Below are 27,001 nucleotides of genomic sequence, written 5' to 3'. Positions count from 1 at the left end.
AACAATTCCACAGATCGTAGCATCCATGAACATATTATCTGAAAATAAAGCAAGTACAAACAACTAATATCACGAAAATAAAATTAAAATTAAAAAAAAAAAAAAAAACCCATCATCTGTGGCCTATACAGTACAAGCATCAAAACATGATGATGAGACACCACCATGTCCAAAGCAAATCATGAACGTGAAAGAACAAGAGACAAATATACTTACAACAACTACTGCTTGTCACCATTAGCAAGTTCCATCTGATGCTCCAACCACAAAAGTCGTACCTCTGGTAATTCAAGTGCAACGAAAGCCTCTCTACATTCTTTCTTCAAGAACGTATCTACAGCGAAAAAGTACAACTTACTTCCCCTTATAATTCCTGGCATCCCATCCAATAACTCAATGCATTCCTTGATGGATGTTCCTTCAACATAATGTGACCTCGTTGCCTTATTCCTTGACTCAACAGCATCACAAAGACGTTCAAGTTGTTTACTCAGTCTCGCAGTCAATCTCTGGCGTCTAGGTGATGGTTCCTCTCCAACTATTCGTTTTCTTTGTGAATGAGCACTATTACCTGTTACGTCAACCTGATCATCTTCATCAATTTCAGTTCCCACGAGAGATAAGTCTCGTTGTGCTCTATTGAGTGTTGACTGAACTTGATCAGCATTGGAAGCTCGCCTAGTCTCTTGTGATGGTGTACATGCAATATCACTATCTGATATCGTTCCAGCGAAAATAATATCTAAATCCTCGGCAAATTCTAGTCCTTTATCACGCCACTTTTCATCTTTTGGGTATTTCTATATAATGAACAAAAGCAATGTGTATTATTTATCCGAGTTTACAAGAAACATAAAATTATACAACACTAAGATTATAAAATACCTGTAACCAGTTGGCCCACCATTCATCATCGGCTACAACTGTCTCATTCTCTGGATCCCACTCTGAACCTGCGCTGCTAACAAGTTTTTTCCATTGTTTCCACTCACTCTTCGTTCTGTCCCAATGATTCTTCAATTGTGCTCTTGTGTAATTGAGGCCAGTCCTTTTAGTGAATTCCTTCAGAAGGTATTCATACCCTTTTTTGTCAAGGCAAGTACCTGGTCTTCTCCCTTGTTTCACCAACTCCAAACATAGTTCAACCCAAACCTTATGGTGTTTATATGACCAATAGGCTTTCATTTTCACATCAGACGATCCTGCGTTTATCTGCTGGCTTTTTTCCATCTGACATCAGTAAACACGTTTCAAAACTTAAAAATATAATAAAAAATAACCCATATCACCAATCCTTTACCACAAGATATAATACTATAAACACTATATCATCTTGCTTGACAGAATGAAAAACAAAATTGCACGTTTATCTTGATCTCAATTTTTTTTTTTTTGTGTGTGTGCATATTATGAAAGTTCATTATCACTCTTGAAATTATGTAACAATTTCATAGCATTCTTATCAACAAAAATCAAGTAACCATCAAAATTCAACTTTCCTGACTTCTAGTACATGGTACGTAAAACAAACCTAAAGTCTGGGAGAAATTTAAAAAGGTCAAATGCCACAACTTTCCCTGATTTTCCTCTTTCTGATAGAATGAGGATTGAGCCGACTTCTAGTCTAAACTCCATGGAATTTCAACAACAATGGTCATGCAATGTTCCTCGTGGGATTTTGAACATTGTCCTAATATTTTGGACTTAATAACTCCTCTAAGTTCGTCACTTCTAATGAAGCTTCCTTCCAAAGGTTTTTCATCATCACCAAAAGCAATAGGAACTATTCGCTGCTCTTGCACTAGACCTTCCTCGCTGCTAATTCCTCTTACATAATTTGTTGTATGAACTATGAAGTTGTGCTTTTGTTGAGTTTCCGAAAGTACTTCAATTGTTAGACATCACTTTTTTCTTTTTCTTTTTATCGGTAATTGTTAGACATACTGAAGAATGAGATCCTTCATGTCAACTTCAAAATGTGTTGGAGGAACCACCAGCCTTCGTTTCAGCAAAGTATCTTGGGAGGAAGGGATAGACATCAAATTTTTTCTTTTCTTTTCTTTTTGATAGGTAAAAAATTATTTATTGAAGAAAAGGAAATAGAGGTCAAGATGGTCTGCCTACAAGAAATTAAAACAAAACAAACTGATAGAAAGAACAAAAACACCCCCTCAGACATCACAAACTAGATCCCACTCAAACATTAGATATTCAAAGAAGATTCCTTCAAACTCCCTAAACAACCTACTCCAAGCAAATAAAAACACCCCATGATGGACACTAACACCTCATGAGGAGTGTGGTCTTTCTTTTCGAAGATTCAATAGTTTCATTCCGACCATATCGTCCAACAAACAGGTTAAAGACCACATAATTTTCTTTCTAAGGGGTAGGTCTTTTAACACCCCGAGAAACACCAAAGGATTTTGAATAACAACAAGAATTGAACCCATAACTTGTTTGCAAACGGACAATGAATGAGAAGATGATTGATCGATTCAACGCCTACAGAACTGTCTAAACTGGAAAAAAAAAAAAAATCAAAATTAAAACCAAGTGGCCGCACGTCCATTATAGATCCCTCTGAGTCAAGTTTTCAACTACAAGCACAGTGTTCCTTTATAAGGATCTCCCAAAAGGGCATGGGATACATGTATTAATGTATTTTTTTCTTTCTCAAAAGCCAAAGCCAAAGCTTGTAAGAAATTCATGTATATTGATGAAGATTAGTGAATTGGGTCTCGGCAATACTGGGATGAAGTCTTCAGATTACACTATGAACCTCGTAAAACTCTCTCCCTCTCTATCAATATCTATGTTTGATCGAGATAATGGGGGGAAAATTGATTCATTATCCACACCCTTAAATTTCCACTTACAACAACCACAAACGTATTATCGGTGGTGATGGAAAGATCCCATTTTTTTTTTTAATTATTAGATCGGTGAGACTCCTATAGTATACAACCCATGTAGTTGCATTTGATAATACTGAGTCATAGAATTCTCAATAAAAGAAGTAGCAATCGATAACTAGATAAGAGGTGCGTAGCAAAATTAATGATTGATCAGAGCTTACTCGAGAGGACGAGGGGTTGTTTAACTCTGCAATTGAAACCTCGTGCCCTCTTACCTGAAACATCCAAGAAACCATTTAAGAAAGAAAAATACTAGCCTCAAAGATAGAGCTGAGATTGGAAGATACTCCCAGGGATTCCCCAGTGAAGATTCCCTAGGAAACCCCATCTCAGCAGTTAGATTTATCCTCGTCACAGCCATTTATAAGAACCCTATAGAGAAGAATTGTAGGTAGAGATTGATTGCCTGTTTGATAAGATCGTGTTTGGTGTCTTCGGCAGCTGAAGTGGAGGAGGTCGACGAAGCAGCTGGAGCCATGTCCCTTTGCCCCTTTTTCTTATTTTGGAGGAGAGACTGGTTTATTAATGGTATGCGATCACTTTTTTTTGAGAAAATTACTTAAAGGACCTTGGCGGAGCGAATTTTTATTTTCTAAATGGTCCCTGAACCTTATCTCACGTTTATAATGCCTTTTTGAAATATCCAAACTATGCTTTTCTCATCTTTTCTCTTAGGTTTTCCAATGGCGATTGTCATCATTTTTTTTACAATTTTTAATATGAATGATAAATGAAGATTGATATTCTCTTAATTTAAAATATTTAAATTTATTTTTTTACTTCAATGTTTCATTAAAAAAATGAAGAACAAAGTTGAGGTTCTAATTTTTTATTTTATGATTATATTATAATTTTTTATTTGCATTTATGATATATGAATTTTGGATAATTCGAAGAGATTTACCATATATCGAAGTCAAAAAAATGAAAAATCTGGTTTCAAATTGCAGTGTCGATTGCACCACTTTTTATTGTCTAGTTCAATTTTTTATTGTCTACCTCACTACTTATTGTTGAGTTTATCATTTTTTATTGTCTAATTTAATATTTAATTATTGTTGAGTTTGACAATATTTTCATTAAAAAAAACCAGTCGAACTCGATAGTAATTAAATGTTGAAATAGACAATAAAAAATTGTTAATGAGATTGAGATTTTTTTCTTTCTTTTGAACTTCGATGTTGGGTAATTCTCCTTGAAATAACCAAAATGTATAAATTATAGTTGCAAATAAAAAATTACAACATAATCATTAAAAAAAATTAGAATCTCAACTTTGTTCTTTAATTTTTGTAATAAATCATTGAAATAAAAAAAATACGTCAAAATATTCAAAATTAAGAGAATATCATTCTCTATTTATCATTCAGGATCAAAGATTGTCGAAGAAAATGATCATAATCGCCATTGGAAAACCTAACTATGTGAAAAGGATGATTTGGGTATTTCAAAGACATTATAAATGTGAGATAGGGTGGGACTATTAAGAAATTTTTTTTTACTAAATGGACTTTTAAGATGTCGCCCAAAACTTAGGGATTATTTAGAAGAAAAAAATCTCTTTGCATGCGTACTTTAAATAATTCCCCTTACTTTATACCCTTAACTTTATCTTAATTTGACATTATGAGTCCCTTACACTTTGAGTTTGTAGTGAGTTCCTCCATAGAAAAAATTATGTACAACAAATTTACACTTTTTCATCTTAACTAAATAATTAAAATTCATCAATCATGTTGAATATAGATGTCAACCAAAAAGATCCCATGAGCCTGCGAGAGATAAGAATTGGGTCTCATTTTACCGTTGATTGTAAATTTGTTTTACATGAAACTTATTTATAAGATTGGATAATTTAATTAAGTATTAATCAATGAGGTTGTCGAATGTAAATGCACTTTAGCTAAAATTATGATTTAAAGAAAATATGGAGTGTTTGCTTTTTGAGTCATTCGAATGACTTGTGCAGAATGACTCGTGAGAAAACACATGATCCTTACCTTGCAAACACGAAATCCTATATTTCTATGGTCAGATTTATATGTATCCTGGAAACATACATCTCGATACGTCTTATCTCAAAGGATCAATTCCACAATACGATTTCATGTTTACACGATTGGGATCAAATGATCTTTCCAAGAGTCATTCTTCATGAGCCACCAAACATGATTTTTTTTCTCTTAATGTTCCTTTATATTTCTTATTTCTTTTCAAGCGCAACTAAACAAAGACTCTAGATTCTTATTTTCTACTGTTTTCTTTTCAAAAGTTTGATTTCTTTGAAAGAATTTATTATTAGTATCAACTATCAAGTCAGTGGGTTGTCAATTGGGCATGATACCCACTATCCTGGCCCGATCTGCCTAAAGAAAAAAAAAAAAACAAGGGCTAGGGCCTTGATCTTGATCCTGAACTTAGTGAATAAAATTTTGAGAAAAATTAACGAAGTTGTTGAACTTGTTAACGACACATTTTTAATAAAATGAACACAAGTCGTAAAATTCAGTAAATTATATATATATATATATATATATATATATATAGTTGAAAGGAGGAGCTTGAATCGTTCACTGATGATGATGAAATTGATTATTAAGTACAATTTGTATATGTATTCTGGTATGCCTTTTCCAAGAAATCATGATTTAAAGAACCAACTTGCAAAGACAAGTATTCTATGAGCAAAGACTAATCTAAGCTGCTAAATATAACTTGCATCCCTAAGAACATGGAACCTTCATTATAACTCGATCACTTTGGAACTTTTAACTGCTAGATTGCAGACAAGAATGGGGAACAAACCACTTTGTATCAACTCCGAGAGAACAAACGACAGAGTGCAAAAGGAGCAAGGGTCCTAAAAAAATTGGCCATTTTAAACAAATTGCCAACTCTTGTAACCAAAAACCCTTAATTTTTCTTCTTATACCTTGTCATCTCCAAGGTCTTCAACCTTTATGGTAAATTAATTTTTTAAGTTATTTAACTTCGTCTTCAATCCATTGATTTGAACTTCACCTTAATCCCTAGTAGAGAACTCTATAATTATCTACTAAATTTTTTAATCATCTTCTATTTCAAAAATCTTATCTTATTCTTTAGGTTTGATGATTAAAGTAGATTAATCTTGAGATTGAAGAATGTGCTATAACTTTTACTCAAGGGATTGAAGGATGACTGATTTTGGGAAGAGAAATAAAAGCCTTTTTTTTTTTTTTTTTTACGTGGAACTGATAGATCAAGTAAACCTCATCCAAGTATGGAGATATGCATTGAGAGAACAAAAAGAAATATCACAAAACACAATTTTTTTTAATCTTTCAATCGATAGACAAACTAATCGTTGAAAAAATAGCTAATTCAATATTGGTGAAACCAGCTTGGGGCATCATGCAAAATTCTTACAAAAAGTTTTGAAAAGGTAATGAGGGTGAAGTTACACCTTAAGAAGACAGTTCATACTTCTTCGGATGAATATTGAATACTAATGGAGAAAAGATAACAAATCTTCAAGTTATGGAGAAATCCTTTGGAACCTTACGATGCATTTAGAGTACGTGGTGAATGCTATGAGAAGTCAAATGATCTCGCCACTAGACAATTGACACGTTGACGGGTTCCGTACAAGACAATGGGGGCGTTTGGTTCAGATTGTAGAACGTGATTATTGATTATAATTATAGATTATCAAAATCATTTCATAGAAATTGATTTCTAGAATCCAAAATCTCATTTGGCTAACACTGTTTCTGAAAACTTATTTTGTGAAGTATTTTTTACTTACTAAATTATACATCTTTAGATTGAAAATGAGAGTAAAATTACGTATCCCAAATATTGAAAATAATGGCTATTTGAGAGAAAAAAAAAATCAAAGATTCTTGAAAAAATATTTAAAAAGAGAGCATTTAAGTCATTTTCTATTAGTTTTCAAGTGAATCGTTTATTATGGATAATGCCAACCAAAAGATTATAAATCCCACATTAATTTTTCACTACATAAAATATGATATTATAACTTAGAGTGTAGATCTTAAAAAAAATCAAACAATAATGATATGGTAATATTGAGACCCTATTATTAACATGCAATAATTTACAAAGGAGACCACACGAATAAGGGATTTTTTGAAGACATGTGTGTTAGAGTTGAACCAGTTGACTCTGTTGAGTTCCTGAATAATAAAGTTGACTCATTTGAGTCATCAATTACCAATTGGGTCCAAGTAGACTTGATTAACTTGATTGAGTCACCAATTAACAAATTGGGCGGAATTGGACCCGCTTGACTTGGTAGTTGGCAAATAATAAATTTGAACCCTTGTTTTGATTATATCACAAGATAAATTTTTTGGTTAAACCTTGGAATGTTCGACACATTTATTTATTTATTTATTCTTTGTAACCTATGAAATATCCCTACATTGATGAGACTAAGTCTAGAGTCCACAACTCCTGCTAAGTAGGTTATTTAGAGGTTGCATTTGATTTCGAATTCACGATCGAGAGGAGCATACTCTTGTCGTTACGCCTTACCACCAAGCCACACCCTTGATGGGCATTTTCGACACAATTGCATGCATGATATTGTAAACGTACCTACAAATCCATTATATGTGAAGGAGACTCGTCGACTTCCAAGTTTTGAACAATTTCGATCCAGATATTTGATTAGAGACTTCAACCTATTTAAAGAAGATTCCTTTGATGATTGAACCTCCTAGTTTTCTTCACAATTGTTTGGCAGGCCGATTAGCAACACCTTCAATTGAAAAAACATAGGTAGAAAAATGTAGTACTATATTCAATATACTCATCAAGTTTAGTACTAAATCAATTCTAACACTGATTGGTGCCACACGACCAATCAGTACTATGTTTATTAATGAGACTTTTAAAAACAAAACACAACCTACCTCCTATGTTCCCAGGGATGTTACTTAAGAAACAAATAAAATAACTACAAGGCAAATCCCTAATAGGAAACAATCTAAAGTATAATTGAAATAAACTAATTAAAAAAAAAAAAAAAATGAGTATACGCTCCCTTCACAAAACCGTAGACGAAAAAATATTTATGATTTTGTGAACGGCTAAGTAAGACAGCATACAAAAAAGAGTGTCAAATTATCACTATCACGATTCTTAAAAAATTCAACTCCTAATAGCAAACTAATTTTCTAAATTTATATTAAATATTGTTATCCTGACAGAGTCTCAATCAATAAATTCTAGTAGTTGTTGGATTCAAGTGTAGGCTTCAACCCCACCCACACTACTCATTATAATGACCATTATTCAAAGAATGCTAGAATTCAACACAAATTGAATCAGGCTCCTCATCAGATAGCTCCCCCAAATCCCCTGATACATGCAATACTCCCACAAACCAAACATACCATGTAAACGGGGATAAAACCCTGTGGGTGCAACGATAGGGCTTAGGGATGTACAACTACAAATTACCCCTTACCCGAAAATTGAAAAATCGGAACCAAATCCATACCCATCCGAGTTGAAATGAACTGAATTATTTTGGTATGGGTTCGGTTTCCATTGATAGAAACCGTGCCGAACCCGAACCCAAACCCAATATCGAAATTGGAATTGACCCGATTAAAACCTGGAAAATTAAAAAAAAATTGGAAATATTTTCCCCCCACCCCCACCTTCTATATTTATAATTATACAATTGGCAACAAAATATATATTTTATAGTAGTAAATAGTTACCCATCAAAAGAAAGTTTATTTAAGTAACTAATTATTGTAATAAATAGTTATCAAATAGAAAACAAAATGTTCTATCTTTATATTTTATATACTTTACACATACAATAGGCAATAGAATAAACAAAAATATTTCTATCATTATATTTTATACAATTGGCCTACAACAACAAAATAATTATTTTATGGTAATAATATATTTTAAAATATAACTTATATTATGTTTTATTAAAAAAAAAAAAAAATTCTAAATTCAAAAAAAACATTCGATTTACCCAAAACCAAAGTACAGTTATACTGTTTATCTTTAGGGTAAAGGTGCCCTTGGATTGTCAATAAATAAATATTTGCTTATCTTTTTCAATTTGAATTCTTTACTTTTTTTCAAAATATTTTCTAATATTTTAACTCAAGAACGATACATTGTAGGCACACAAATATCTTAATTTGCTAATATTAATTGACATATTAATAGAATATACCATAGAAGGTAAACAGCCAATAGATCACATATGACTCTGACCCTTAAATTTTAAAGTGATTTTGTCTGACATATTAATATAGCAGATTTCATAAAAGGTAAACAGCCAACAGATCACATAAAAATCTTAAACCTCACATTTTAAAGTGATTTTGTCTAATATGACAAAATTCCAGCCCCACCAAGATTTAAGGTTTCAAATAAGGCTTCGACAAGGATGCTAGGATCTTTATGATGATATGGAATAATAAATATTATTACTAAAATACAAATTACTATCTGATAATTGCTTATATTTTTTTTAAGAAACAAGAGGTTTTACAAGTTAGTGATGTCATAAAGAACTAATGCCGACAAAGATGATCATATAGAGTGCAAATAGATTGTTCAACAAGAAATTCACATAGGCCCCACCATGGCAATACATTTAAATGGACTCGAATTTAAAGCAAGAAATGTTTCACTCACCTTACATGGTGTAGATAGACTTAGTAGAATTGTAGAGATACAGTTTTATGCAGTATGTATAACATATTGCTACACTTGAGATAAGACCTAGTAACGGTACTTGGTGGAGTAATCTTTGGGTGCAATCACCAGACCGCGGCCCTTCCTGGCCCCACGGTAGACAGTCTCAATGATGTCAATGAACTCCTGCTTGTCCTTGAGGGCCCAGTTGATTTTGTTATTGTTTCCAGTCCCTAGATCAATCATAATGTGTTTGTTGCGGAAGAAAAACATGACTGTTGAAGGGTCGTAGAGCTCATACATGGTGTTGAAGTCAGGCACCTCGGTGATGTCCACAAGGTAGAGTACTGCAAAATTCTTTATCGTCTCTGCAACTGATGCCAACACCTCATCCATCTGCAAAACCACACACACACACACAAAAAAAAGAATAAATTGATGTTTGGCGCACGGACAAGTTCTGACAGAATGGCCTGTATTTGGATACAAATAGGGAAAATCCACTACAGGAGCCTCATCGTTGTCGTCTTTCTAGCTTTCCACAAAAATATAGAAACACTTTTTTACAAAATGAGAACTGCAGACTAATTGATGTGACAAACTTGAGAGAATAGCACAAGAACAAATGAGCATAGCCAAAAGCGCTAAAAAAATGTGGGTTGCAGGAGTTCCAAAGGCGCCAAGTGACCAAATCTACTTTTATTTAATTGATTTCGTATAAGAAAGTGCCAACCAAAATGTGGGTCATGGGAGTTCCTCAGGTGCTTAGAGTCCAAATTTACTTCTAATTTAATTTTCATATAAAAATGAACTTCAAATAACACATAAAATATCAATATTTCTTTGAACACAAAATCAATTCTTGATTTCTTAAATACCACAGAAACAAAAAACTGAGACAAACTAATAAGTTCAAATACAAGAAAGAGCTTGTAACACGCTTTTTTATTATAGGTAAGAGCTTGTTACACACTTGTTTGCATGCAAGGAAGAAAAGCTAGTGTTTAAGGATACACTCAAGATGGAAGGATAATCCCTAGGGATTCCGGATTCACAATTGAAATGTATCCCATCTCAGCGGTAGGTGTGGCAATGATCCGATTTTTATCCGACATCCAGTCCGATTCGATCCGAAAAAAAACAAAATTCTAAACATCATCATCTTCCACATCTCCTCTCCCAAAGCCTTAGGTGCCCAAACCCATTGTCTTTAACCCATTTTTTAAAGGTGTTGGATCAGGTTTGGATTGAGCAAAATCCCAATCGGATAGGATTTGGTTCAACAATTCATTGATTGGATCAGTTTCGGTTTCGGTTATGGTTCATAAGGTATAATTTTTGGATCGGTAATGGTATGATACTGATCCAGTACCAGCCCTACTCAGCGGTGTAATGATCCCTAGGAAACCGGTATTCATCCCATCTCAGTGTTGTGTTTGACCATTTGTGGTCATAAAGGTGATGGTACTTTCACTACACTGGTACAGATCTCAGACAATTTGTGAAACTTCGGGATTTCTGGACAATATTTTTTTGGGAAGGTATTTCTAGACAATATTGTCCAATATCATCATATTGTGCTGAAACAAGAATGAGAAGATAATAAAACCATTGCATATTTGTGTGATAAGTTTTTTAATTGGATCAGATATTGACTACCATAAGAACAAGAACACGCTAGAATCGCACAAATCTATAAGTTTCTTTATGATCAATGTCTAACATTAATACCGATCAAAAAAATTGTCTTACATTAATTTTGAAAAGATACTCAAAAAAGATTTAACGAAAAGATTTAAGGAGACAAAACAAAGACCCACTAAACCTAATATAATTAATGAAATAAATATTATGCAAAGAAATGACTCCTCATATTAATACAATATTTATCCTGAATTAGTTTTATGTACCTGAAAATATTAGTTGTCACCTTGCTAACAAATATTAATTTAAAAGGCAAAAATACCAAACGAAATGTGTTCCTTCTATAAGCAACTCATGGAAGATAACACTGCCAACAAATCATACTCTAAAAGCAAAGAATCATGTCTTCATCATCACCATCAGAGTTGTCTCCCAACTATTTGGGGTTAAGGTAGGTCTCAAAATATTGTGAGCAAGAAGGGGCATGCTTCACGATGAAGAAAACCTGAATGAGAGGTGGTGAATCATTCTACACTATTGGTTATCAAAAATATATATATATATCGTTCTACACACTATCATGAAATTGGGGTGTGGGCTCAGAATCCAGTTTTTGGTCCGAGTTAACACATATAATATTGCCACAACATATGCCAGCGCATTAGGGCCATTCTCTGTTACGGTAACCTACCATCCAGGTTTTAGAAATAACTTCAACATTAGGCCATTCACTGCAAGTGCAGCAAAGCAACACACTTCCTGGCCTTTCACACCGATGCTCTTTTCCATTTATGGACGACTTTAACATCTAATGCTTGCTGTTTCTCTTAATTTGTTTAACAACTCCCTGTTTATTGATTTCAATTCACATTTTCAGCTATAAAGTTTCTCAAGCCTGGCATTGATTACTAATCTTCGGCTTTGAATTGGCTATCCCAAAAAGAGGATCTTCAAGAGATTCATGGCTGACAATTCAAGGATGCACGAATTCTTGGCTTAAAAAAAAAAAGGCACACTGGCCTAAAGGTTTGTAAACATTACTCTTCCCTTCCCCTCTTTCTCAGTTTTGAGTAGGCGTGTGGTAAGTGCTAAGCATTGAAAAATTGATGGAAGGGGAAAATTACCCTGGTATGCATAATGGTTTGTAAACATATTGAGAAAAACAGTAAGCATTAGATGTTAGTCGTCGAGAAATGGAAAAGAGCTTTGGAACGCAAGACTAGGAAGTGTGTTGCTTGGCAGCTTCTTGAAGATAGTTAACGCCACCTAATGTCCAAAGGTCTCACAGCAACACTAACTCCGGGATCTCAAGTTTTGAAGTTATGGTAAGCGACGGAAGAACTCTTTTTCATAATAAAATTGGTGGCTCCCCAAAATAGTTTTGTGACTTTTCTCAAATGACACAAACAATGGAAAACTCATAATTTCTGGGTCAAAATGATAGAACTATAATTATTGAAAAGTCATGCAACTTTTGCAGAAGGATTCCACTAAGAAAAAAAAGGTAATTGTCTCCATTTATAGAGAGTAGAGACACATGTGGATTCATCACACCCATTAAATAAATTTAAACTATTGATTTTAAATCAATGTTTCCAATCTCATCCATCCAATGAGTTGCACCTGACAGTACATATTGATTAGATCAACAGCCAAAACGACCTCTAGTATATCATGGTTTAACCGAGAACATAGACCCTTATATACACAAAACCGTGCCTACTTTATGTAAAAATTTTCTTCACAACATTTGAACATACAACCTCTCATATTAAAGGAGAAACCCAGCCTAAATAGATAAATAAGAATAAACCAAAGTTGATCTTATTTCAAACAAAAAAAATCCAACAATTCCCCCACCTGTTTCAAATAAAAATGAGAAATAATAAACCCCACAATAATAAAAAAATTCAAGCATTCGATGAAGTACCATAGTATCTCTGTAAGACCCTTGGACATTGGGTAGCCTCAACCATCTTCAAGAAGGTGCCACTTAGCTAAGTGGTAAAGGCTTGAGTAGAGTTGATTCCCATGACCTAGGTTCAAATCCTGTTGAACCCACTTTCACTTCCATTAACCACTAACCCCTTCCTTACTACTAAAAACCAAAAAAATTGCCTCCTAGCTTGTCTTTCCAACATCTTTTTCATTTCTCAGTGACTTGATCGTCCAATAATTTGAAGATAGATCACTAACGGATACACTAAAACTACAATCAAATTCATCTACCAAGACCTCGTTAGAATGATTATTTTGACAAAAATGATTTCAAAAGGTGGAAACAAAAATTGAGTTCCTACTCAAAATCACATCGTTTTGACCAAGCCTTGTCTTAAAGAAAATATTCTGAGGTCAAATACACACTTGAGCAATCACCTTAATTGTGTCTTTCTTTGTTTTCTTTTCTCTAATAAAATTCTTTACATGTCAAATAAAACAAAAGAAACCATTTGGTATCAAACATGCACTTCCTCTGTTAATAATAAATAAGCATAATTTGCAACAAACCCAAAGTTCCAAAATACCCAATTTCACTAGGGGAGTTTTCTTTAATAAAAATCCTTGCACATCAAATTTTTCACACAGATATTAAGCCAAAGTAAGATGATACATTCCTACGCTGGGAGATGGTAGTGATGTAGTGTAAAGTACATTAAATGCATAGGATCATTTCTTAGGAGTGGTTCTTTAATTGTGGGAATAGGTAAGTCCTACGTGGGCTAAGTTAATGGGTAGTTTTTTCAATATTTTAGGAGAAGGTACGGGTAAGTTGTAGGTGGACTCTTTGTATTTAAACTATTTGATTAATTTGAATGGATTATCCAAAGGAAATATTATAAGAATCCTTTGTTGGATTTTGGAGATTCTATAAATAACATCGAGAGAGAAAGAAGGGAATACCTTATCAAGGCAATTTTTTTGTTTCAGTGGGCACTTTAACCCACTTGGATCACATCTACACAGATAGAAGCAGGGCAATGACGGACCTCCCAGATCCCACAAATGAATAGAAAGTTGGATCTACATTTGATCTCACCAGAAGTTTGGTTTCAAACTCTGGTTCAAACAGGAGTACACCATGCTAATGTGCATAGGATGATCCACATGTCTGTGTCAGGCGTTGATGAGCTGAGCGCATTAAACTATTCTTGAATTGTTTTTGGAGGTCCGATCTGCCTCAAATCAGGTACGTAAAATAAGGCAACAGAGTGAAACGCAAAGGTCAAAAGTTCTGCCATTTCTTCCTATATATATATATATATATATTTAAAAGCGTTTCTAAGGGAGGAGAAGATTGTAAATAACTATAACATCTTCTCAGATTCATCAATCCATATGTTAAGATGGTCAACATCTACAATTCCATAAAGCAGTGATCAACAATGGAATTAAGGGCTAAACCCTAATACAAACCCTACTTTCACAGTTCATAAGAGATAGAACAGAGTATCTAAAGATTCAAAGTTAGGGCACATGAGAATTCAAAGAGAACCTCAGCTGTGAATCTGTAATAATAAGAGATAATCTAAGAATTTCAAGAATATAAAATAGCATTAAAGAAACTATATCAAATCTAAATAGAAAATTGAATGAAAGATGGAAGAAAAGAAATTAGAGAGGGAGAGAAAGAGAGAGAACCTGCATGCAGGTTTCATCCCAATCGTGACCAAACCGAATAACAACGAGCCGTTCCTCCTCGGCAAGGATGGCTTGATCTACAGCCCAACCCGAATGGAGGTGAGGCAGAAGGTAAGACATCCTTTCGTATTCTTCCTCTAAAAAAACAAAAACCCTAGAAAAATGGAGTCGAAACTCGGAACTTGCAGAAACGAAGTAGCAGATTTGTTCTTTTTTCTCCACTAAAAAGTAGAATAAAACAAAGGTGCGTCTATATGCACACACCCAAATGGCTAAATGCACCCACTTAAATGACTTTGGTAATAAAATAAAATAAAAAATAAAAAATAAAAAATAAAAAGTAAATTGCCATTTTGCGCTTTTATTTTGGCTTATTACACCCACTTTCTTCTTCTTTTTTCCTTCCTTCCTTCCTCCTCTTCTTCATATTCATCTCCTTCTGAATTTTGTGAGAGGTTGAATTAATAACGATTAGGTTTTAGGATTTTTTTTTCTTCAAGTTATCTTATTTATTTTACTTTTTTGTATTTAATCATTAAGGAAGATGGTAATTTCTATTAAAATCTTAAAATGATAATTTTGAATCGGAACTCGAAGATTTTTTACAGTTCTATTCGATTGGTTTAGATCGAACTTGTTTTAGTATTGAATGTTATCAAACAAACTCGATAGATACCTACCGAACATAACTTTCTCATATGAACGATTTCAACTCGATTGAAAATGTTTAGCATAAGAAAAATAAGTAAGATCAAAGTTTAGCACCCTCATTGAAACTTTTCTAAATACGAAGAAGAAGAAGAAATGAGAGAGTGAGAAGCGAAAAAGAAAAAAAAAATGATTCGATACCTTGAAGTGGTTGAAATAAACAATTTAGGTTAAAGTATATTTAACATGTATGTGTAGATAGTTATTTTAAAGTTAAGGTGGGTATTACAAGAAAGTGAGCGAAAATGGGCCCTTTTGATGTATGCAAATAGAGACACACCCATAAAACAAGATTGCAGTTAAGGGTGCCCACCGTGTTAATAAGAGGGTGCCCATGAACTATTTAAAACTTAAGTTTTTTGCTTAAGTTATTCCATGATTTGAGCACCCATTTTTACACAAACATGTTCATGTCAAGAGTCAACATTGAAGGAGGCATGTTGGCATGCCTCCAAAAGATTTTTTTTTGACTTACATTGACATGTTCATGTTGACATTGATTGGTCAATGACCAGACAAAAAAAAAACATGGGTGTTGAAATATGTAAGGGTGCTTAAATCATAGAAATAAATTTGTGGGTACCCGTGCTAAGATGGTTGCCCTTACTAAGAACTGGGGTGCCTAAAACAAGGTCAATGATATTAACATGTTATTTTATTATTTGAGAATGATAATGTGGGAGTTTTTCCAACGTTGCATGACGTGATCCATTATTTGAGAATGAGAAGAGTGAAACACCATCAGTTGGGCAACCGATCATGATGATGGATTGGTCACTCAAATCTTTAAAGCAACCTATCTTTGCCCTTCCACTTCTACATATTATATCCTTACATGAACTACTTCCATATTATTGGGCTCAAAATTTCAAACAAGGTTAACGATTTAACACCCCTCCTTTTAAAAAAATTGCACGTTTTTATTTATTTATTATCGAACTCAGAAATCATCCCGAACTAGGCCCTGGCCAATTTAGACCCAAATGAAGTATAGAGCTAATCTAGAAATAACCCACCTCTTTAAGGCCTCGTTAGAGCTCAACCCACCCTGCTTCATACCCACCAATTGTGAACCCTATTCCTTGCTAGAGATCTCCCTAGTCGGGGCAAATAAGAAATGGGCCACACCATTTTTGGGTGGGTTCATGAAAATTTGACTCCAAACTAATAATGTTGCATTTGGGTCCATCAAAATTGGACTCCTTAAGTCCCAACTAATAAACACCACCAAAAAGAAACTGCCCATGTCTTCAAAATACTAACGATAGACATATGTATGGTTTTAGCACGCCTCACAAATGAATTAAGTCCCAACTATAGAGTAGCAACACAGCATCTCCACCAAACACAGGTTCAGCCCTATTAAAAGACTATAACGGGCACTTTCATCTTTCATCCCATAATTTTCCGGGAATAACTTCTGCCAGGTGGAATGTTCCAGCCTCCAGACTTTATCGGCTTGACGACCGCCTGTCGTGCAGGCACCACCAACCTCCCAGGGTCAATCGACATTTGTGCCAGCTCCTTAGCTACATCAGAAACAAACCCACGCGCAACCCTGCAGCCCGTGTAATCTGAAACTGCAGGTCACAATACAAAAGCAATCAAAATACGAGGCTTTTGAGAAACCTCTTTTCTCAAGCTACAGTTCAGCTGATGTAAAATTCTTGTTTTATAGTTCTTAAATGTATGTTTAAATTAAGAGTTGGCATTTTTTTTAGTATCCCACAGAAGCGCCGTGTACAAACCAAAAATAGAAAAAATGAGTGAGTCGTTTAGGAGAGACACTTACTTGGGTTGTTCCTTGCAGGCTGAAACCTTGGTTGCTTAGCACAGCTCTTCAAGGACTTATCATACTTATTTGTACCCTAAATTTTAATAGGAAAATCCAGTAGTCAGTATGTAAGACCAATGTCAACACAGAACCAACAAAATACTTTTAACCAAGCTTCTTCCCATCCTACCTGATAATCCATTTCAAGCTCCCTTTGCACACCTGTACCAATCTTTAATGTTAGATGAGAATTTATTGACCAATTTGATGAGAAAATTTTCGGAAAAATTCAAAGGATTATCCTTCCTCGCTACGTCAATATACGGCATGATTCTATTGTAAAAAACACAAAACAATTCTATTGTCACCTGCAGTTAAAGCAGCAGTTGTCTTTGCAGAAAAATTGATGCTTGGGGGCTTCGCATCAGACAAAATTCCAGAATATGTACTAGCAATCTTCTGCTCCGAACTTGCCCTTGTTCCACCTGTAAGAATTTGAAACGGAGTAAAGTGTAAACAGATATATGATGTAATTGAGCATCTAACCATGACCTAAATATAGAAATGATGTTTTTGTTACCCAAGAAACAAGGCACAAACCAGTTAGAGGGGTTCTAGGGTCTGCAGCTCTTGAGCGAAGGAATGGTGGAATGTAATAACAGGTCTGTCATATCAAATGAAATATACATTATTTAAGCCATGAAGATCAAAAGAACTTCTTTTTGTAATCATGTTCATTATAACATGTGTGTGTGTGCGTGCGTGTGCGTGTGCGTGTGCACGCGAGCGTGTGTGTGTGTGTGTGCGTGTGTGTGTTATTCATGAAATAAAAAATCTATGCCCAGAAAAGAACTCACCTGGAAGAATGGATGCTGAAGAGCCTCTGCTGCTGTTGGCCTCTTGCTTGGATCCCATGAACAAAGTGACTGCAAATTTCACAGATAACATATGATTACGCAACAATCATGCTGACCTTAAATTTAAGAAAAATGTTCATTGTCCTTCCCATTCAAAAATTTAAAAATTGGAACGTCCATTCAAAAACTAAATTGCTTCAAAAGTGATACTTACTGTAATGAGATTGATTGCATCCTCACTAGCCGATGGAATCATCACAGAAAGATGGACACCTGGAAACTGGAATATCAAGGTACCAACAATATTAAAGGGTGTTCAAAAACAAATATCACTTTTACCAAACAATAATATAAAAAAGAACTTCTGTACTAATATAGCAAAGCCATGCTTGCCAGATTGTTCATATGGTCATCTCAACACACCTTCCCCATCAAGAGACATTTTAACTAATCATTGTGGGAGAAAATTAGACTTCAAAACATTTTCAGTATGGTCACCACTAAGTCATCAAAAGTAATAACACTATGAAAAAGTCCTTTTGAGGCTAATGCCTCGGGACTACCTAAGATGCCCTCTCGTTTTTAGAAAGGCTTAAACTCTTAGTGCATGCAGCTCATGCAATAGAATTTTGATAAAACATGGGATAACACTTTGAAAAACACAAATTCCATGAACCTTCTATGTCTTCTCTAGTGTCTCATGTCATTGCATCATAAACGCACATGGCAGCGGTGGGATCTTTAAACTGCAATTTTATTTCATATTTTTGACCCCCAAACCCTTGGTCAAATAATAATAATGCCTTGAGGCTTATACTTAACACTCTAGTACATTGAAGAACCTTTCCTCCACACATCAATATTTGAAAACATTGCACCCAACCGCACTGACTGCTATCGAATATGATTCAGAGATGGGTAACCACCCAGCCTATTCAACTTTTACAAAATCAACTGCCCCTCACCATTATCTAAAGCACCTCTTCCTAAAACCGACCACCATCATCTCTCACTCAAAGATCACAACAACACATGTAGTTTTCCCCTATCGTACTCCATTCTTTTATTTCCTTCAACAACTAAGGCATATTTTTTTATCATAAAAAAGAATGTGATAGATCTGACAGTTACAATCATCCAATCAATATTTGTAAAACATCTTGTAAGAACAAGTATGACCACTTAATAGCTATGTAACAAGGATCCAGACAAGAATATGGACATGCCTTTACATCCAACCTGAATATGAGGTCTCTAACATGATACCTTTGAGAAACTCGAAACATGCATACATACTGTAATATAATATTTAGTTGTATTTAACTCGGAAATGTACTCCAAAATAAAAATAAATTAAGGAATAAATGAAAGGTAAAGAAATAACTCTATACGCCATTGCTTAATAAATATAGAACTCTAATATTAAAATCATGATTGTGTTTAGCTCAATGAATTAGTTACACCACCCCACTTTCAAGAGAGTGCACGTGTTGATGTGTCCAACATGGCAAAAATCTAATAAGTGGCTTTTCCTTGTTACATAGCTTCAAGGAATATAATAAAAGGCAACAACTAGCATTTATGCAAGGACACAAGAAAAAAAATCAAGAACAAGTTTTACCTGTGGAAATTGGTACTTCATAGCATTTGCAAGTTGAAGCCCCTCAACCCATGAATTCCGAGTTGGACTGCCTATAACACTGCATATTTTGTATATCTCATCTGCTTCACTGCATTTCAGAAGAAAATAAATCATCAAGAACAATTTCCAGTAACCATAACCAAAAAAAAAATCTGAAGACATTAAATGGGGAATCAAATTAGGAGAACAAACAGTATACAACTAAAAATAATGGGAAAAAACAAAGAAAACTAATTAAGCTTTTTTAGAAGTATAACAAAGACATCAATTCTTCACAACTAAGAAAAGACCATCTCTTCCTACAATAAGGAAAAAAATAAAAAATAAAATCATCGTTTAACTAGTTCCATTCTGTTTCAAAGACAACTTATGACCTACTTAACAACCTCATAAAATAATTTTAAAGGTGTTCCTATCAATAAAACTGCTCTAAACAAAATAAAATAATATTGGCAGCACAATGTGAATGAGTACCTTGAACCAGGAAAAAGAGGACGAAGAGTAAACAATTCAGCCATGATAGCACCCATCGCCCATGTATCTGGTGGTAAAGTAGGAAATAAGAAAACATGAATTTGCCCATTTCAATAATGTTAAATATTATTTCATAATTCATGTTATATATACACACCAACTGCAGAATTGTATGTGGATGCCTGGAGCAGTACTTCAGGGGCTCGATACCTGACACATTGACAACTTTGGATGAGGATAAACACTCACACACACACACACACACAAACAAACAAAAAGGAAAGGAAAGGAAAGGTGGGGGGAAAAGCACAGCTGAGTATCAACCCTAACAACTAACCAGCGAGTCGAGACATATTCCGTATATGGCGGCTGAGAGTACGTTTCTCGAGCAAGACCAAAATCAGCAATTTTTATCATGCCTTCTGTAACCAACAAGTTCTCTGAAAAATTGATCACGAGTGTCAGTTGGAATTCAAAGTTGAAGATATTAACTAAAAATAACTTAAACATCCATTAGGCAAATCATCCCTCTAGACCCTATAGGATGTGGCTGAGGCTGTATCAAGATTAATTTCATAGTCATACATGTACTGTACCATTGCAGTAATTCTTTATCAGTATCCAGGATACATAATTTAGCTACTGCAAAAGCTAATGATAGTGGAAATTACTCAGTTAAAATATCGTCCATGCTTAAAGAAATGCAATAACAATGTGCAACTATATAATGGAAATTTCATAGAATGTAGTGAAAGGTTTAAATATATGAAGAGCTTTCAAGTGCACCATTGACAACAATTATGCATAACAGAAACATACAAGTGTGGACAATTTGGATACTCAGAGTAGCAACTCGTCAGGATTGCATAAATATCCACAGTATTCTACAGATCAGTTTTTCTTTTATAAGTCGGGCTCAGAAAGTATCCATTCTAGTACGCGAGACCACTAGCTGCTTTTAGCAGTATAAAATCCCAGTAGAACAAGAACAGGATTGAACAGAAACCTAAACCGACAAACTTGTATCATATCACAAGGCTTGCAGTGAAAATACCCAAACTGAAAAAGGAACCGCAGAACACAGGATGCTCACCAGGCTTAAGGTCGCGGTGAAAATATCCACGCTGGTGCATGTAAGCAAGAGCTTGAAATACTTGGAAACACCAACTCCGGACTTCAGCCTCCGAGAAAAGTTTTCCCCTATCTTTCATAAGTTGGTACAAGTTGCACTCCTGAAAAACACATTAAGGACCAAAATTAAAGTTGGAACAAGTTGATACCACCACAGATATTCCGTTGTTCTCACAAGCATACCATGTATTCAAACACGAAATACAAGACGTTATTCTCTCTTATGACTTCCTTGAGCTTCACAATATTGGGATGGTTCATCTTCCTCAGCGACTGCAAAAATAAAGAGCTTTATCTTCAAATACACTGAAATGAAGCGAATAATTGGATGTGGAAAGATAATTAGTATTACCTTTACTTCCCTAAGATTTATGCACTCTTCCCAGGAATAATATTTCCTCTTCATTTTTTTGATGGCAACCTGTCCAAAAAAGTAATGCTTATTTAGAAGTAATCTTTACCGTAATGTGGGTATGCAGGACACTGGAACATGCATTCTTTACATCACCATAAAAACACATACCACTTCACCAGTCTGCTTATTTATAGCTCGCCAGACATTCCCAAAGGTTCCATCACCAACTTCCTTTATTATCATGTATCTGTAAGAGCAAGAGAATTATTTCAAATAACGTCAAGACCAACAACATTCAAGTAACTTAAGTATAAGGAACTAACTCACCGATCCATTCCGATTTGAGTACACTAAAACAGGTTTCAAGATGCCTGGCTCTTTCTTATTCGAGTAAAGAATGTACGAAAGTAATATCTAAGAACTACTGAATGCACTATATATAATATGTAAGCTCTCTCGCCAACTCCACCATTAGTTTTGACAAGTAGCACGCATCATTACAAAACTGGAGTCCTGATGGATGGGCTTCAACGCTCTGTTCACAAATAGGTCCATGAGCACGGATTGAACACTGTAACTGGATTTAGGTAGGTAAGGTTGCATCTCATAGTTCATCTTGTGCTGATCTCCCAAGCAGAGTCTTTTGCCAACTTTTACAATCCTTAACTCAAGGACTCATTAAAACGAGATGCTCAGAATTTCTATAATAGCTATTTCATTTGCTGAACTTGTTGGAAGGATCTTCAGTCACTAATCGCTTGTCACTCTAAACAAATACTCAACTGAACCAATGACAGAGTATTAGCTATGAACTAGAAGTCTGCATAGGACGGAGGCAAAAGGTTTGTTCAAAGATAATTATGTAAGAAACATTCCCTTGCTACTTGCAGAATTTAGACCTGTAATAATGTAAAAATAAAGTAGAAGTTAATGAAATAATAATGAAAAACAACGATAGTAATAATTTGTCAGTATAGAAAACCCAGAAACTCCATAATAGGTACCATACCCCACAAGATGTTCCCCCAAAATCTCAAATGGAACTTGTGTCGATAATGCACTGGCAATGGACAGAACATTAGAGAGGATAATTATTAAAGTTTTCTGTTGAATTACAAATATAGCAAGATAACTTACTCAATAATCTGACACATAGATCCAGTACCAACTTCAGAAAAAAATTGCATCAGGCCTTTTGTGGGTTATCATTTGAGAGTAGATGGGCACTAGGTGCAGTTGACAAAGGAAACAAGTAAGAACTCTCCAAGGATGAGAAACCACCAGTCAATAACCTCCCGAAATGGCAAAACCCGATACTGGTAGAAATTTGATTGCAGGTGTGCTTGCTCCATATCTTAAGAGAGAAAGTTAAGCCTTTTTTATCAAAGTATGACACAACCTGGAAAAACAAGCATACACACAAGCTTCAATCATCGTAACAGGGAGGAAAAGTCTCTTTTTATTTTATTAATCAATCATCAAAAAATCTAACTACTGAATTTGTTTATTGGACCTCCTTATATAGATAACTCCTTCGTAATAACTTAGAAACCTTCTAAAATATTAAAAAGTAACTTTCTAATCTATCTATAACATATTACTAACCTTCTAATCCTATTAGAACTCAATTTCGACACCTAGAAGGACTTCTAATTATAACCTAAAGAATAAAAACAAATTTAAAGAATAATAGAAATATAAAGCAAATTAGAAACTACCTAAAGTTGAAATAGAAACCAAGTAGGAAAAGAAATTTTCTAAAATTGAAATATAAACTAACTAGAACTACTTAAACAACTTAAAAATAGAAACTCAATAAAAGAATATGTCATCAGAGAAATTGAACTAAGTATTGAGGAACGGTCAAAGATTTGATCGAGTTGACTCGGTCAATGTTGTTGATTTATTTCTTCAACACTTCTTAACTCGATCATAGGCATTGAGATAAGTGTCAGCAAGCCTATCTACATCACACTTACATTGTTTCACACATAAGTATCTATATTATAGATTTTCATGGTACTATGATACTCATGTCTGAATCTGTATCCTACACTTTGGAATAAGCAGTCATACCCCGTATTTGATATCCAATATCATACAAAAAAGCTAGTGAGAGAATTGCAGCCCAAGCAAACTATTGGATCACCTAACACTTGAGAAAATAGAAACACATGTGCAAAGCAGTGAAAGCAAAGGTGAAGGTGCCACAAATCACGAGATCAATTCCTTTGTCTTCTACAATAATGTGTTCTAGCATTTCAACTAACTTCTCCCACAAGTTGGAAACAAATACAAAACCAAACACGAACCTTCCATTGAAATCAATCGTAAAACCAAACATGGGGGTCTGACAAATCCATAGAACCATGAGTCCTAATATTCCCAAACGAATCTTTAGAATCAAACATGAACTCACATGAACCTTCCACCGAAATGATCGAAATTCATATGGAAACCTAAATCACTAGATTTAATAAATTCCTAGAATAACCAAATAACATGATACCTTCTGTAGCCACAATCAAAAATAGAAACGCAGCAAATCAACAAAGAAAATGCACCAGTAGATGATACAGTCTTATCATGAAAGTGTGCAAATAGGGATATTCATAAGAAGTGATTCTAGCAACAACATCAATACATCATGAAATCTTCGAACCAGAATATCGAGAAACCCAACATCAAACCCTTGAATCTAGATCGTCAATCGGTGGAACCATGAAGTCATAATGAAATGTGAATTCTAAATCAAAGGCATCAACTATACAAAATATGAATATCTTATCAAGTACAGTATAAATCCATCACTTCATAATTTCTGAGAAATTTATCCAATCAAAAACACTAAAATATTTTGATTGAAAACAAACCAATAATCAATCCTCGGTTCAAAATCACAAAGATATCAAACCAAACCCCAAATCATGAATCCACAAATTCATGTATAACGAAACCCTAATTCACATCAAATAAATACAAAACAATAAGAGACCCAGAAGTAGAACGAAACCCTAGATTTTTTTTATTATTCCATGAAAATCAAATAAATCCATCAATTCATAATTTCCGAGAAACAAAATTATCCAATCAAAAACCCTAAAACATTTTGATTGAAAACAACCCAACAATCAATCCTCCGTTCAAAATCACAAAGCTATCAAACCAAACCCTACTTCATGAATCCAAACACAAGTTCATGTATAACGAAACCCTAATTCACACAACAACAACAACAAAATTGGAATCATAGATTTCCTATTATTCCGTGAAAAATCAAATAAATACAACCCTATTCACGAGGAAAATCAAAAAAAAAAAAAAAACCCTAGAGTAAATCGAACTATTCCAAACGCAACATGATCGAATCATCAAATCGAAGACATATGATCTTAAGAGACACAAATATAGAGAACTAAATCGAAAACAATTACTACCTCAACGCCTTCAGGCATAACCTCGCCTCGAACAGGCCCAGGTCGTCTCCAGAGCTACCTCTCTGCAACCGAAAGCACGAACGAATAATCAAATAGTTCGAATAAAAGATATTGTCCTACCACGAGCGGCCTACTTATAGTTAAAATTTTCTCGATTGACTGTTACACGCCCTACCAAGTTAAGTTGTCTCTCATGTTACCCGCTTATCTCAATTAAAACACCATTTAATGATAAAAAGATCGAAAGGCGCGGATGGGACTTAAATTTGGTCGTACATTTTCTAATGTTTCAACCGTCGATTTAGAGTGATCTTTAGATTTAGAACTCGTTCGTGACTTATTATTATAGGTGGGGATGTACGTTGTACTTTCTTGAGGCATGTGGGTGCTGAGGTGGGAGATATATGCTTGCAGTGGCGCCACGATTATAACTATGGTTAGCTGTAATCGAGGTTGGTCTAGAGTCAAAACGCAAGAACCAGCGTTTAGGTTGGAATTTTGTGTTGAAATATCTCCCTTTTTTTTGTTTTAATTTGTATTACCCCTTCAAAATAGACGGAATTAGGGTCAGACCCCCACAAAATGCAAGATATGATCTGCCCTTGGACTTTCATTAACCCAGTCAAGCTATTATCTAAATCGTTTCTCTATTAACAGAGATTATTAAAAATTCAAAATACCCTCATATATATGAAATGATAGAAATACCCTTATTTAAGGGTTCGATTAATTAACCATCTCATTCATCTCCTTTCTCACTATTTTTTACTGTTGAAATGAACGAGCAACGAAATCCTAACTCTTTTGAAGTTTTTCTCTTTGATATCAACTGTAAATTGATGGATTCTAAGCATGTTTTCATTCTTTTCAACTCAAGGGTAACCCAGTACTTTAGATCTTCACATGCAAAACACTCAAGATATTTGTTAAACTAAAAAGAAATATAAATTAGTAAAACCCCCTTCTGTAAATATATTTGTTAGTGTTACCCCACCCCTCTACCTACGCAAAATAGATATGTTATTTCCAAAAATTCTAAATAACTCACTTGAGCCTTCTCACTTTCATCCATTGTATCAAAAGTATTGTCTTAAAGAAGATCAAACAAAAACATAATTTATTAATAGTAAACCCTCATCTTAAACAGTGGAGTTTCCAAACAAAGATGAAAAACGCTCTTTCCAGTATCAAACTCACTAAATCATTGGACTAAGAATGGTCAGATGATAGGAAACCCTAGTTTAACTTCATCATCTTAAATAAGATGAACTTGGGATTTTGAATTTAATCCAACGATTTATAAAAATTCAATCCAACGACAAAGATAAATCTATATTTTTTAAAGAAAAAGTGTATTGAATGACATTTTCGTAAAATCAAAACTACAAGAGTATTTTTTATATTCAAAAAATATAACGTCATCAAAATAAGCAGAGCTGATGAAAGTCCAAGGGGCAAACCTAATCTTGCATTCCATAAGGGATAACCCAAATTCCACCTATTTCATTAGGGGTTTTACTAAATACCTTTTTTTTACTAGTAAAATGCACATGCGTCGCGTGTGATTTGTTAAGTTACCGTTAAAAGATAAATATAAAAATCATTTTAATATTTTATTTTAAGATATTCAAATCATAAATAGGTAAAATTACTTGCTCAAAGACTAACAAAATACATGGTTGAAAATGGTATTTTTTTTTATAATTAAAAATTAGTAATTTATCTATAAAAAAAAAAAATC

General features: G+C 34.2%; 3 protein-coding genes across 4 annotated transcripts; all 3 read right to left on the bottom strand.

Moving 5' to 3' along the window:
• Positions 1-5: 5 nt before the first annotated feature.
• LOC147408392 (L10-interacting MYB domain-containing protein-like) lies at positions 6-3,457 on the bottom strand. Its single transcript, XM_086437374.1, has 4 exons — positions 3,325-3,457; positions 3,080-3,133; positions 886-1,230; positions 6-800 (listed from the first exon to the last, which is right to left on the bottom strand). Exons 1-4 carry the CDS (start codon positions 3,394-3,396, stop codon positions 222-224), a joined length of 1,050 nt encoding a protein of 349 aa, XP_086293500.1. The 5' UTR covers positions 3,397-3,457; the 3' UTR covers positions 6-221.
• Positions 3,458-9,479: 6,022 nt separating this feature from the next.
• LOC147408391 (thioredoxin-like protein YLS8) lies at positions 9,480-15,096 on the bottom strand. The gene is made up of 2 exons (XM_086437373.1): positions 14,883-15,096; positions 9,480-9,995 (listed from the first exon to the last, which is right to left on the bottom strand). The coding sequence occupies exons 1-2, from the start codon at positions 15,000-15,002 to the stop codon at positions 9,687-9,689; spliced, it is 429 nt and encodes a 142-aa protein (XP_086293499.1). The 5' UTR covers positions 15,003-15,096; the 3' UTR covers positions 9,480-9,686.
• A 1,646-nt stretch (positions 15,097-16,742) lies between these two features.
• LOC147408390 (cyclin-dependent kinase F-4-like) lies at positions 16,743-25,418 on the bottom strand. 2 transcript variants are annotated; one of them, XM_086437371.1, is made up of 19 exons: positions 25,261-25,418; positions 22,961-23,222; positions 22,833-22,883; positions 22,151-22,722; positions 21,992-22,070; positions 21,821-21,889; positions 21,652-21,741; positions 21,431-21,569; positions 20,675-20,777; positions 20,495-20,547; positions 20,338-20,404; positions 19,843-19,951; positions 18,436-18,501; positions 18,222-18,290; positions 17,965-18,028; positions 17,733-17,849; positions 17,555-17,586; positions 17,383-17,458; positions 16,743-17,170 (listed from the first exon to the last, which is right to left on the bottom strand). In XM_086437371.1, exons 4-19 carry the CDS (start codon positions 22,156-22,158, stop codon positions 16,983-16,985), a joined length of 1,329 nt encoding a protein of 442 aa, XP_086293497.1. In that variant the 5' UTR covers positions 22,159-22,722; positions 22,833-22,883; positions 22,961-23,222; positions 25,261-25,418; the 3' UTR covers positions 16,743-16,982. The 2 variants fall into 2 exon arrangements, with proteins under 2 accessions (XP_086293497.1, XP_086293498.1); XM_086437372.1 differs by lacking the exon at positions 22,833-22,883.
• Between the last annotated feature and the right edge of the window lie 1,583 nt (positions 25,419-27,001).

This window comes from Akebia trifoliata, chromosome 3 (assembly GCF_017979445.1).
Source record: "Akebia trifoliata isolate Shusen 1 chromosome 3, ASM1797944v1, whole genome shotgun sequence".
NCBI classification, from domain to species: domain Eukaryota; kingdom Viridiplantae; phylum Streptophyta; class Magnoliopsida; order Ranunculales; family Lardizabalaceae; genus Akebia; species Akebia trifoliata.
Note: the sequence above shows the minus strand (reverse complement) of the source record. Positions and strands in the feature narration are given on the sequence as shown.